This window comes from Rhinolophus sinicus, chromosome 3, assembly GCF_057876585.1.
Source record: "Rhinolophus sinicus isolate RSI-liver-muscle chromosome 3, RSI-T2T, whole genome shotgun sequence".
Lineage (NCBI taxonomy): Eukaryota > Metazoa > Chordata > Mammalia > Chiroptera > Rhinolophidae > Rhinolophus > Rhinolophus sinicus.
Genome location: NC_142503.1, coordinates 84,429,389 through 84,443,414, shown reverse-complemented (window position 1 = coordinate 84,443,414; position 14,026 = coordinate 84,429,389). Strand labels below are relative to the sequence as shown.

At 44.6% G+C, this 14,026-nt stretch overlaps 1 protein-coding gene across 1 annotated transcript; it reads left to right on the top strand.

The window, feature by feature from the left end:
• The first annotated feature begins 482 nt into the window (after window positions 1-482).
• PPIC (peptidylprolyl isomerase C) lies at window positions 483-13,717 on the top strand. Its single transcript, XM_019728012.3, has 5 exons — window positions 483-692; window positions 7,005-7,118; window positions 7,553-7,646; window positions 9,927-10,111; window positions 13,072-13,717. The coding sequence occupies exons 1-5, from the start codon at window positions 573-575 to the stop codon at window positions 13,198-13,200; spliced, it is 642 nt and encodes a 213-aa protein (XP_019583571.1). The 5' UTR covers window positions 483-572; the 3' UTR covers window positions 13,201-13,717.
• Window positions 13,718-14,026: the final 309 nt, after the last annotated feature.

The window sequence follows — 14,026 nt, the reverse complement described above, 5'->3', positions numbered from 1 at the left end:
TACCATCCAGGGGTCCGAAAGTTCTGAGCGCCCTCCAAACCTTGGCTGAAGGTTTTGATGCAATACTGGAACCTGGCAGCCAAGGCCAAGGCTACTCCAAGAGCAGTGGAGGCTACTCCAAGAATAGCTAAGGTCATACATAGCGGCGTGCAAATTGCCACGCAGACCCGGAGCCATGAGAGTCCTCGACTTTCCGTGGGGTTTAACGCGCGCCTATACGGTAAGTTCTGGAGCTGCCCCGGGCGCACCCCTCAGCTCTTGGGCCCCGGGCGGAGCCTGCCTTTCCCGGGTGCCGTAGCAGCGGGGCTCGCTACGGCTTAGCTCCCAGCGCACCCGCCGCAGGCGCGGACCCGGCTGCGCCCTCTGCAGCGCGCTTGTCGAGTCCTTAGTTCGGTCACTGGGCTGAACTTGGGAGGAGCGCACCCGGGGTTCCGGCCCTGCCGGGACTGCCCCATGCCTATCCCCCGCCCCCCCTCCACTCGAGAACGCGCAGGCGCAGCCCGCCAGGAGTCCCACCACCAGTCCCCCAGCCTGCGGAAGCGCCGGAGCCGCTGCGGCCACTGCATTTCACCATGGGCCCGAGTTCCCGGCTGCTGCTGTTACCTCTTGTGCTTTGCGTGGGGCTCTGCGCGCTTGTGCCTTCTGCGAGGGCCTCGGGCGTTCGCAAGCGAGGCCCCTCGGTGACGGCCAAGGTGACAGTGACTGGCTGCAATTTCCCCTCGTGCGGGCCAGGGGGATGGGGGAGCTTTGGGGATGGGACCTCTGTGATGGGTGGCGGAGAGTGAGCCGAGGACGGGAGGCGGTGGCGGGGCTGGTGAGAGGGGCTACCCGCGTGCTGTGGGGGGTGGCGCTCTCTGGGATGACTTGGGGGCGCTGGCCCGAGTCCCGACCCGCCCCCGCCGCGGGCTCTTTGAACTTAATCTCCCGGGTCCTTGGTTCGACGTGACCAGCCCAGGGGCGCGGAGGAGCTTCCGGAACCGGTGGACCTTCTCTCCAGGAAGGAGACATTCCTTCGGCGTGGCGGGGACTCGGGAACCGAAGCAGGAAGACTGCGGGAGGGACGGGGATGGGCGGAGGAGACGCGCCCCGAGCCCGGGGGTGCCGCTGGTCCGCCCGCGGCTGCTGTCACTAGGCTTGGAAGAGCCAAGGTCCAGCCGCTGTCGTGGTGGTGTCCCGGCAGGCGTTACAATCCGTGCTCAAGGAGAGGCTGTCCCCCTCTACTGACGAACCTTCGCCCTCCCCCGGGCGGGAGAAGTGCGCTTTTAGATTAAAGCGGCTGCTGGGCAAACCCTGGGCTTGGGATGGTGCTGGCAGGCTCCGGCGGCACCTGTATAACTGATTGCCGGCCTGTAAGTGTCGATTGCGGGGGAGGGGGGAACTTCCATGGGCTGCGGCTTTACAGCTTCTGTTCTTTTTTCGGCATATTTACCCAAGGTTCTAGAAGATGATGGCAGGGTGCTGGGAGAGACAGAGGGAGGGAGAGGGGGAGGAGGGAATGCTTTGCTACCTTTAATCACCCCTTCTAGAAAACTTAACTGGCAGTAAGTAGTGCCTTGGAATCTGGAAGGAGGGGCAGCTGCAAGCAGTCTTAACAACCAGTCCGGTGTTTGCCAGTGGAAATGATACTGTCCAAGTAGCAGAATGCTGACTACCGCAGACCCCGCCCCGGGAGGTGGGAGGATAAGGGTGTGGAAGGGGGAGGTTCCGCCCAACATGTAACTAGCCTAAGAGGGCATGCTTTGCTGTGTGTGTGTGAGATAAACTTAGTCTGACTGTTGTGAGCAAAGTCTACTTTCAGCCCCTCGATCTTTTCCGCATATCATATCAGTTTTGGGAAATGGCTTGTACAGGCCACAGAGCTGAAGGGGGGAGGAGGGGGCTTCTTTCAGTCTGCAGATTTGCTCTCTTAGGATATAGCCATAAACTTAAAATTCGTAGAATTATAAAATGATGAAGGAAATAAACCTTAATATAGATTGGGTGACATTAAAAAACACTTGAAGAATAAGAAAAACCAACGTGGGAAAGACTTAGGGAGGCAAGGGAAGTGCCTATGTGAAGGCCTCCAGACAGGAAAGCCGTCCTCTCCTGTTACGAGGATGGGGTGCCAGGGACAGTCTGCCTTCAGCACTGGCATGAGAGGGGAGTGGCCTGAGATGAGGCTGGGGACTGAGCAGCAGCAAGATCAGGCAGGTCACGTAGAGGTCACTATTAGGAGTGTGGGTTTTGAGGCAATTACTCTTAGAATTTGAGGTCTTATTCTAAGTGCAGTGAGAGCCTCTGAAGGGTTTTAAGCGTCGTGGGTTTGACACAATCTCATACATGCTTTTAAGCAATTACTGTGGTCGCTCAGTGGAGAGTGAACTGGGAGTTCATTCTGGGCTCCATGCCAGAGTCCAGGTGGGGGTGGCTTAGATTTGGGTGGTAATCCTGGAAATGGGGAGCCAGGGAGGGACTTGAAATAGATTTTGGAGGTTTAACAAGACTTGCTGGCAGTTTGATAGGGGCTGGGGGAAAAGGATTAGGCTTGCCAGATGAAATACAGGATGCCCAGTTAAATGTGAATTTCAGATGAACCCTGAATAATTTCTCAGTGTGGGGACATCACCTGCAATATTTGGGAACAAGTTTCATCTGGGAAGTTTTAAATCTACCAATGCAGAGACCCGCCCCAGAGCAAGTCGGTCCAACCTCTGTGGGTATGCCATCTGGATTGGGAACCTCTAGAAGAGGAAGCCAGGACAGGAGGAAGCGGGTGGCTACAGGAAGGGAAGAGTCTGAGCCTCTTAACCCCCCCTCCCCCCTTTAGGGTGCTGTCACTGAGGAAGTTTTCATGCACTCTCATCTGGGGTTCTGTAGGCGAGTCTTCTACAGATTCGACTCTGTTGAAGTAATTACTTTTTGACTGAACTTTTTAAAACAAAATCTATTGGCAAATGGAGACATTAAAAATGATTTCTCTGAGTGCAGAAAAGTAGATTGGTTGGCCACTGCTGTAGTGTTTTGTTTTACCCAGCTGTCTTTTCCTTTTCCTCTGATTTTGGTCAAAAATAGGAATCTAAAAGAGAGACACGTGAGATGCTGTCCCCCTGCAGGGCCCTTTAATGGCACTCACCCGGTCCAGGCATCCAGCTTCCAGGCCACTGCCTCAGCTTCCTGCCCAGCCAGAGAGGCTCAGTTCTGGGGCTCTAGCTCACAGGTCTCAAAACCAGCCGAACTGGCATTTGCAGCCCTGTTTTCCAGCAGAGCCATGGGTTCTGTACAAAGTCAGGCACCTAGCGTGTAAAAAGTGATGCTGTCATATTTCCAGCCACACTCCTCACAGCTTGCTGGCACTTTCTACACCATGGAGTGGTTGCGAGACTAAAGCGGGTGATCTGGGGCGTGTTATGAAAGGTCTGAGGCTCTGGTTCCTCCTCCATGAAATGGAGATGGAAATAATACCTACCTGCGTGGGTTTCGCATATTAGATGTGATAAAGCAGGTAAAGTAGTTAGCTCAGATTTAAGTTCCTGATTTGAGAGGTCAATTGTTAGCTTTATTTGTGTTACGAATCCTACTATAGCAGCACAGCCCTGAAAAGAATCACGTTTTGCAGATGAGGAACAAGAGCTCAGAGTTTAATGAACTTGCCCCAGGTCCCAAGGCCTGTTCGTGGGGGAGCTGGGTTTCAGAACAGTTTCCTTGACATCACGTCTCATATAAGTGGTGTCTTCCCCAGTGACTTTGGAAATCGAAGCAGGATTAACCCGACAGGGGTTTGGGTCAGGCTGTGTGAGTACCTCTTCCCTCTTCTACCACCTCTGATCACCTCCAGTGCCCCATAATTTTCAAATGGCTTTCAAGGGCAGTTTGAACAATGAAGTGATTGAGGTGCCCACGCCTGAAGTGCAACCTGGAATCCAAGTACCACCTTTTCCAGGAAGCCCACCCTGATTTATGCAGCTAATCACTGCCTCTAACCCTGACATTTTATCTGTACTTGTCCCCTCAGAAACCCAGATTTACCATTATATTATAGCTACTCATATATATGTGTTTTCTCTTTTGTGGGGCTTTAAACTACATGAGGGTAGGGGCTTTGTAGTTCCCGCCCCGTGTTGAGCACAGGGCCTGTTCCCAAGGACACACAGCAGAGGGGGTGTACAGTGAAAGTGTGCCTGGCTGCCATGCTGGGCCACCTTCACTCTGTCTAGGTAAATGTTTGCCCTCGTCCTCATTTAGTATCACGTGGCATTGAGCTATTGCACATTTTTTGAGTCTGTACTTGAGTCACAAGAGTGCTGGGAACTGAGGATTGAAAAACACCGTTTCTACCCTGCATGTGTTTCCCTACCTAGATTGAGAGAGACGTATTAATGATAAATCACAGTCTATTTGGATGCAGCTTTGGACTGAAATTTTGGTTTTCACACTCCTGGTTGGGACATCTTGGTAAATCACTTAACCTGCCTGCTCCTCACTTTTCTCATGTGTAAACTCATGAGAATAGTACCTTCTCCTCCGCACAAGGATGTGGTGAGGATTAATTATAAAAGATATGCAGGCAAAGTGCATTGAGATATCACTGACGAGGTCCTTTGTTTCCTTCCCTCTCCTCCTTTCTCTCCTCCAGTTTGTCCCCCGTTATTGAGATGCCCCTCCCCTTCACTCCATCCTTGCTGTTCCCTCAGCCACTACCCCAGGGCAGGTCATGTTGCCTCATTTGTGAACTAGTCTAAAGCCTTCAGGTTCCCACCCCCACCCCAACCCCCTTGCCCCACCTCCACTTGAGTAATATTCCCAAAGTCTCCCCTTGGGTCCTGTTTTTTTACCTTCTCTGTTGCCTAACAAAACCCAGATCTCTGGGTGTAGCCGGCTCCTCCTTCTGCCTTGTGGAACTGGTGAGAGTCTCCCTTCCCAGCCGGTGCTTCTCTGCACACAGATTACATTTCCTGTCTTGGTGCTTTGGTTCCAGAAAGAACTCTGCCAGTTAGGGCTTGTGCCATTCATGTCCCTGGAGGCTGCTCTGTTCCTTCCAGGGCTGCCTCCCATCTACACCTTCTCCAGGATACCTTCCCTCAGCCCTCAGCCTTCTTCCAGGCCTCGGGTACAGGGTTCTCGGGCACTTGTCACATGCTGCCTTGTACTACAGTGCCTTTACTTGTCCTGTCTCTGGATTTAAGCTGCCTCAGGTTGGGCTCTCTCCTGTAGCTTGGAACTTCACATTGTCATTTATATAGACCTTTGAGAAATACTTGTTGACCGAATAGATTTGATTTTATCATTTCCATTAAAGTTGGGAAAACTTGGCTATATTTCCTTGCCATCACTCACGAAGTTGAAGGACGTGGCAGTTTGGGGAAAAAAACAAACAAACCCATATTACCACATGTGCTAGGCCATGTGTAAGAAAACAGGGTTTTTATGGAAGAGTTATGCTGGCTGACGGGCACGTCTCTTTGTGTTCTCATCCGCTCTCCCAGATTTCACTCTCTCTGCTTTCTAAACATTCACAGACTTTATTTGCCCTTCTTTATTTTAAAAGTCTGGCAGGTTTTTCTAGTACTCGTACTGAGTTTCTTTAAATTTACGAGCATGATTCTTCTCCCGGTGCTGCCTCATTATTGCCCATTAAAGAATTTACTCCTTGGCTTGGGAATCCCTTTGGAGAAACCAGCTCTGAGGGCACAGGCTCATGCACATGTTCACTGCAGCCTCGATGCACTGCTCTCTCCTGCATTGGCTCATCTCACGGTCTTCCATGCATCCTATCAAGTCCTACTATATAAATAATAATATGGTTTTTGCAGCTTTGGCCATGTAAAAATTGTAAAATGCCACATGAACACTAAATATCACATCACCCTATGACAGATGTAGTGATGTATTGGCAGAAGCTCTTGTCTTGAACTGAAGCTTGACAGTCTTTACTTTGTGATTTTTCTAAACTGTAAGACATCTTTTTTCTTTGACAACCCTTCTTGTATTTTTTTAAAAGCCATCTCTTGAATGTCTTTTTTTACCCATTCAAACAGTAAATTGGTTCATATAATCTAAACTCGCTAATGGAATGCCCTCGACTCTGTGGCCTTTTCAAGTGTTCTGTCTGAGAATCATCTTCACACAGTGATTTGTGAAGCAAAATGTATATGATTTCATTTTAGGGGGAACATTAAAAAAAAAAAAAAGTCCAAGAGAACTTTTAAGGTTTGTCTGCAAAAAAGTGACTCACACTCACTTCTGGATATGTGTTTTCTTTCTTCTGTTCTAAAAGGTTGTGACAGGAAAAGAACACGTTGTACTTGTATCACATGACGACTGAATGCAATGTTTAAGTTTATAGGGTGAATGGTGTTGTCAGGACCTGAGTGTAAAGGTTGCCGTCCTTTGGATGAGGCTGGGGACCTGGTGCCTTGGTGTGCTTGGAAGTGAGTGACAGGCTGTTTTTGGAGGGCTGCCTTGCCTTTTGATCGTCGTTAGCAGTCCCCTTGACAGCAGACGTCTAGTGAGAACTCATTGAGAATTTGGCATTGTTCGTAGTTAGAAGAAAATAAATCTGGATGGCTAACCTATTTCTCTCCTCACCAATTTTTTTCCTCCTGTCAAGATTAGACAGCCTTACCTTTCAGAAGAGCAACAGTTTCCACTCTAATTTTCATTCACAAAGCTAGGAAAAGGGAAGGAGCAGCAGTATTTATCTGGAGTGTGTGGGGGAGAATTCTTGAAGACTTGACTGTCTAACTCTGACAGTACTGAGTCAAATTTTATACCCAGTACCTACCACAGTGCCTGACCCATAGTTGGTGCTCAATAAATGTGGGTTCAATGAATATTTGTGAGTGAAATGAACCCACAAAATGGTTGTAGAGCTCCTTTAACTTATGTTCCTTCGTGACCCCTTGTAAAGTACTGGTGGACAAGACTTTCATACGTGGATCAATTCTGTTTTTAATTTTCACTTACCTTGTGTTTGTAGCTTTTCTACATTATAACCTTTTGCTCTGTCTTTCAACCACACACAGGTTTTCTTTGATGTAAGGATTGGAGACAAAGATGTTGGCAGAATTGTGATTGGCCTCTTTGGAAAAGTTGTGCCCAAGACTGTGGAAAATTTTGTCGCTCTGGCAACAGGAGAGGTGTGTCCCAGTTTTATTTCCTTTGTGCACAAATTGGATCTTCCTTCTTCCAAGCCAAGCATAAAGATGTCTTCTGGGAAAATAAGTATTAGTAGGTCAGATGAACCGGAGACATCTTATAATATTTTACTTCATTTTCCTATAAACTATGTATTGTTCAGGCACTCAGTGTCTAGAAATTGACACTTCTAGAAATTGAGAGGAAACAATCAAGTGAAAATGCAAATTGCTCTCTTTTTATTTATTCATGTTAATACTTTACTTCCATAGTTCATTTATTTACTTATTTATTGATTTGGTCAGTTCATGATAAATTTCTATCAGTAAATATTTTGTATAATTTCCTCATTTTCTCAGTTCGAGATAAACACTGGGGTTTATCTTTCAGTATGGGTTATATCTACTTGTATATTCAACTGACATAATCTTTTTAGAAAGGATATGGATATAAAGGAAGCAAATTTCATCGCGTCATCAAAGATTTCATGATTCAAGGAGGAGACTTCACCAATGGAGATGGCACTGGCGGTAACACTGTCTTTTGCATTTTTCCTTTGCTGATTACCAAACTGAAACCTATAATGAAGCCAGTATATTCACCCAGTATATTGAATTCCCAGGTTTAAGGAACAAAATCATAAAGACCACCAAACTAAATCTTTCGGAAGGATAGAGTTCGGGCAGCCAAATCTTGGTAGATATGAATGAGTGAGGCTTCCTAATTTTGAATCTTATTGCTTTGGTGTTCATTATCTTTCCATCGTGGAAGTACATTTATATAGTAGACTATTTTGCAGTTATGACAATGCTAGCCTGCTAGTATGTAGCAGTACAGAAAGATGTCTGTGATTGGAAGGAAAGGCAGAATATAACACTGTGTATGCTGGTGGAAGAGGACAGGGAAGAGGCGGGCATCCTTCTAGAATGAGGAGACTAGTATTTAGGTGGCAAGATTACAGGTGAATTTGCCCTCTTTTGGAAAATTCTTTCATTTTATTGTCAGCTTTTTCAATAATAAAAAAATTAAGTATTAGGTGAGTTGTCAAAATTGTAATATAAATTAATTTTATAAAGAAAGTTAGAGTTCTATAAAGTACAAATAATTACATTTATACAGTTTCAGATCACCCGAGTTTACTATTTCTTATTGGGAATCCCAGCTCCCCAGATCCTTGGACTCTTTTCCCTCAGAAACTTAGTGAGTTCTTTTTCTGAATACCCATCGCATAGATGACTACATGGAATTTCAATGTATTTCCGATTTAAGAAATTTTTAATTTAGCAAGTACCAGTTTGGGTGGATATTAAATTGCTAACTTTGAAAAGAAACCTAGGCCATTTTCAATTTTATGTTTATTGCAGTGGTTTATTTATAACAAAATGACTACCATTAAATGCTCGGATTTGTCAGGCACTTCAGGAAGATGACTTTAGTCCTTGCAAAAATGCTGCAAGGTGTGGGGATGCAGCATGGAGCAGGTTACTTGGGTTAATGGGGTGGGAAAGGATGCTCAGGGAAGCAACCCCAGCCGCTACAGCACTGAGACTCACTGGGAAAGCCTGCAGCATGAGGACCCGTCCCCTTGGGACTGGCATCCCCCATCCTGCCCTGGGGCCCAGCAGAAATGATGACTGAGCTTTACTGTGCCCCCTTTTCTACATTTCTCTCTGTCTCTGCCCTCCCTGCCCAGTGTGTGTGTGTGTGTGTGTGTGCACGTCTTGAGTTAAAATTCTCCGAGTTTGGAAGCTAGGACCTTGTGGATCACTTAATTTAGCCCAGACCCCTCTGTGGACAGAGCTTTCCTGCCAAGTCAGCTCATACATCATTGACCAACCAGCTAGAAATTGTGCGCCTTTGACAGACACTCGGGTCCTAACCAAGGCAGGATTTTCAGGTTGGCAACGATGGATAAGGGGCCCTGCGAGAGGCGCGGAGGTGGGCATGACAGGCACTCAAGGTGTTGGAGGATGCAGCGTGTACTTCTCATGGTCTCTGTTGTTTTATGGGGAAGATGTATTCTGCCCTACCTCTGCTTTACTAGAACTCCAGCCTACATGCCTGCTTTTGGTTCCTCTGTTCAAGGTTGGACCATTGGGTGCTCCCAATTGCCAACACTCTCCATATCCTGAGAAGCCCCGAAGTCATTGTACCTAACGGCTTCCAGGCCGGCTGCTACTGCTCGTGCTGCGGAGGCAGGAAAGAGCCCCCACTTTAGAGTCAGAAAGTCAGGTGGTCAAGTTCTGTTCTGCTGTTTGCAAGTTTTGTAACCTCTGTTTCCCATTGCAAAATGGGACTACGAATACCTATTCTACAAGATTATTTTAAGAATTAGCTAGATTCTAAAGGTGTGTATTCAGTGCTTAGTGCACTCTTGTTGGATGCTGAGGTAGAAGTGACCCAGGACAAGTGCCCTGAACCTCAGGACAGAGATAAAGCCACAAGGATGGCTCCTCCACCCTTCCATCTGGCTTCACGATGCCATCCTGCCCTCCAGTCCTTCTCATTTCAGAGTGAATCATTGACCTGCTCGGTCAGGGTTTGGCCCTGGGTTTGAGGCCAGAGGGTATCCTACTATGTTGTGTCATATTTAAGGCTTGTGATAGTGTGTGTGTTTGTTTCAGTCCCTGGTGCTTTAAGGAGTGAATTTTTTGTTTCCTTACTCCTTATGTTTTACCATCTTCCCCCCCATTCTCCACCTCTTATAGGGTCCTATTAACCAAGTTTACTAAAACTGTATGTTTCCCTGTGAAGAATTTACTTTTATATAACATCTGCTGATTCTCCTGTTTTTGGTTTTGTCTCACCAGGGATAAGCATTTATGGTGAGACATTTCCAGATGAGAACTTCAAACTGAAGCATTATGGCATTGGGTGGGTCAGCATGGCCAATGCTGGGCCTGACACCAATGGCTCTCAGTTCTTTATCACCTTGACCAAGCCCTCCTGGTTAGATGGCAAGCATGTGGTATTTGGAAAAGTCCTTGATGGAATGGTAACTTAATATATTCTTTTTTTTTTGTTCAAAGCCTTATGTTTATAATGGGAGGGTTTTCAGTGATTTATTTTCATCTTAAAATGTGCTTGTTAGAGATCCATATATGCTGCCCGGCCTCTTCAAAGATGAGCAAATTATATATGGTGCAGCATTTTAATTGTTAGGAACGTTGAGGCAGAAGGTGAGGACCTGACATGGAGAAGTTGAGTACTTAAGTTAATTTATCTCACTACTTGATATAAATGGGAATGCTTTTTAATGTAACCAAGTAAAACCAAGGCCCTGTATGTGCATATAGTGGAATAACTTTCAGCCTTTAAAGGAAGGCAATCCTATCATATGTTACGGCATGGCTAAACCTTGACAATGTTATATTACGTGAAATAAGCCAGTCATAAAAAGACTGTATGATTCCACTTCTATGAGGTATCTAAAGTAGTCAAATACATAGAAACATAAAGTGGAATGGTGGTTGCCAGGGTGTAAGAGAGGAGGAAATGGGGAGTTGGTGTTCAATGGGTGTAATGTTCCAGTTTTACAAGATGGAAAAGCTCTGCAGGTCAGTTGCACAACAATGTGAATATATTTAACACTGCTGAACTCTACTCTTAGAAACAGATAAGATGGTAAATATTATGCTATGTGTTTTTACCACAATTAAAAATACAGAGGGTGCCAAAAAAATGTGTACACATTTTAAGAAAGGAAATAAACTGTATTAAAATGGTAATACTCAATATATCTTGATAACAAAAGATGAATGCAAGTCATGTGTATACATTTTTTTGGCACCCATGGTATTAATAAAAATCCCAGAGCCCCATGCAGTTCAGTCCAGGTACAAGTCTCCTTCAAAATATAGCAACCAAAATCCTAAAGAGAATTCACATTTATACTGGTATGTCTCAAAAAATATCAAAGGGATCCAATTCATAATCCATAGGCACACTTCTTAAAATCCCCATTCTTTTCCACTTTCAATATTTCTTTCCTTAGCAACTGCCCACAGTTGCAGTCTCAACTCCTGAAATGGCGAATGTAAGGTCTGCCCAACCGAACCCTGAACCATCCTTAACTCCCTTGCCCTCGTCCATATTTCATTTTGTCTTTTTTTCATGTGAACTCATGAAAAAACTCCCCCTCTCTCATCCAAACACAAACACACCAATCGCATTCATTGCAATTCTTTTGCAACTTCCACCTGCTGTCTTGATTCTACCCAACAGAAGGCCAGGAAATGAGCCCAAGGCGGCCAACTCAGAATCTACTTTACAAGGCAAGGAAGTGTTCTACCTGAGCCATCCAAGATAGAATTCTTATGAGCAAGTGGGATGGGATGGAAATGGGGCAAACACATATCACTTCATGTATCACTTTATATCCCATCCCAATAAACGACATGCCTATATTCTCATGAGCCATAGGGTCATCAAAAGAATCAATGCTTACGTAATAATGAAGGCCAGCCCTCCTCATGGCTCTTACTGAAATTTGCTTTTGAAATGAGCTAAACATGGGCATGCGTATGTTAAACTAGTCTGGGTTTTTAACCACAGGGCCTAACCAGGTTTAGTTTAAATGTAGACGGATTCATTCAATGAGTATTTTTGAATACAACATCGTGCTGAGCTATAAGAAAACTGAAATTTGGGGTTTTTTCTTCTTCAGATCGTGGTTTTACTTCTAGTCCTCTAGATCACATGTCTTATTGCCCTAATTGACAGCAGCTACTTCCTTCCACCCACTGGCACACCTCCTGGGAGACCTGCTGCTTGGTCTTAGAGGAACAGTCCTTAACATTTTGTGGCTTATAAACTTCTTTGAGAAACTAATGAAAACTATAGACTTTCTCTCCAAAAAAAAAAAAAAAAAAAAGTGTGTATGTTTCATACAGTTTCGGGGAATTTAGAGAATCTCCTGACTTGCATCCCTTGATTCTCCCGAGATGACCTGGGATGCTTTGTTACCACTGCAGTTTTCTGGACCTCACCTCAGACTTACAGAAGCAGAATCTCCAGAGGTGGGCCCACAAATAAGCATTTTTAAATTGTGACAAAATATCATAGAAATTTCCATTTTAACCATTAAATAAGCATTTTTTTACAAGTGCCACAGATAATTCAGATGTGGAGCCACTGCTTTAGGTACCTATGTGCATGCATACACAGTCTATTTAGAGATCTATATTATTATTAGAAGAATACTGGCTTTTTATCTTAAATCGACCTAACTCAGCCAGAGGTTGGATTAGTTGACACCATGTGCAAACCACTCAGACACTCTGTTGCCACTTTTGTCTCAACCCTGTTTGGGAAAACCACCAGAAGCCAACTTTCCTAATCCTTGGCCAGCCCTTCCTACTCCGGCGTGACACGAGGTGATACACGGGCCTGTGAAGTCTTCCAGGGTGGAGAAAGGAGCTTTCACACCACTGTGGGGTTGGCATTACATTAGTATTAGACTCAACCTATAGGTTAATGGTTTGGGTGAGTTTTAAAATGGGCAAACCCAGATGTAGCTCCATTTCTAAATCTGATTTCTGGCCTATTTTATTATGCCTGGACCTTATTATAGGGTGGAGCTGAACTTGACTCAAACTCTATGTTAACTCTTACATTGGAGTATAACAAGTGAGTAGAAATACCTTTTATTAGAGATCGGTGTTTCCAAAAATATCTGATTTTTTTTCAGAATATAAAATGCTAATAAAAAGAAGTGAGGAAATACACACATATGCTCTCATTAGAAAGGGAGAGGGTACATTTTGTTCTGCTACATATAAATTTCCTGACTATTCTAAGTTTTCCATAGTTAGCTTGTATGGTTTTTGTAATCATTAAGGAAAAAAAAAACAAACAACTTCTCACTTGGGCTTTTAGACGTGGCATTGTTTTCACCTTTTGATGGTCATAGTTGCGGGTCAGAAGTGCATCTCAGGTCTGCTTTTCTCTCACCAGACAGTGGTCCACTCCATAGAGCTTCAGGCAACTGATGGGCACGATCGTCCACTCACTGACTGTTCCATCATCAACAGTGGCAAGATAGACGTGAAAACACCCTTTGTGGTTGAGGTCGATGATTGGTGATGCAATTGGCAGAAAACAAGGAACGTACTCTATCAAGAGTTGTGTGTGTGCCTGTGTGCGTGTATTTTGAGTCTTCAGAGTTACTGTTTTGCTTTGTCTTTTTACCTTCTTCTGTTTTCCATTCCGTGTCATAGGAAAGTTACAAAAGCAACCGCTCAGAGTTTGCTTTGCATGAATTTCGGTAAGTCACTTGTTTAGGGACTTTGCACAAAAAGACATACAGACCCCTTTCCTTTAATGGTGCTATTTTTATAGTAGAAAACTTTGTATTCGCTATTTTCTTTTGAAGAACACAGACAATTATTTTGCTGAATTAACTACGATCCCCAAGTTAAGTGATGCTGAAGATTTGTCAGAAAAAGATGAGGACATGAAGTTTATTATTTTATATTTGAACAGAAATTCTTTTCAGGTAAAGAGAGATTTGATTATTATAATCTGACATATGTCATAGGGACCTTTACCTGATGAAAGGTGCTTTGGTGTTCTCTGTATTAAATACTTTTTATGTAATCAACTCTTTTTGCACGCCTTTTTTTTTAAGTTCTTTAAAAATTAATGTACGAAAATATACACACTCTAATGTTAACAATGAACAGATTAGAGAGGTTTCTGTAAGTCAAAATACTATTAGGTTGGTGCAAAAGTAATTGCGGTTCAAAAGGTTAAAAAAAAAATCGCAAAAACCACAATTACTTTTGCACCAACCTAACAACACAATTGGATAATTTGGAATGGGAATGCATAGAAATGAGGCCCATCCACATTCCAAGTACTTGAGCTGATTATTCACTAATTTTAACCAAAGGTAACCTGTTTAGAAAGT

Bases quoted from the DNA above. Each gene is read 5' to 3' on its own strand.
- PPIC (XM_019728012.3), top strand. From the start codon at position 573: ATGGGCCCGAGTTCCCGGCTGCTGCTGTTACCTCTTGTGCTTTGCGTG. The intron at 693-7,004 runs GTGACAGTGACT...AACCACACACAG, and splicing joins GCCCCTCGGTGACGGCCAAG to GTTTTCTTTGATGTAAGGAT. The intron at 7,119-7,552 runs GTGTGTCCCAGT...TAATCTTTTTAG, and splicing joins TCGCTCTGGCAACAGGAGAG to AAAGGATATGGATATAAAGG.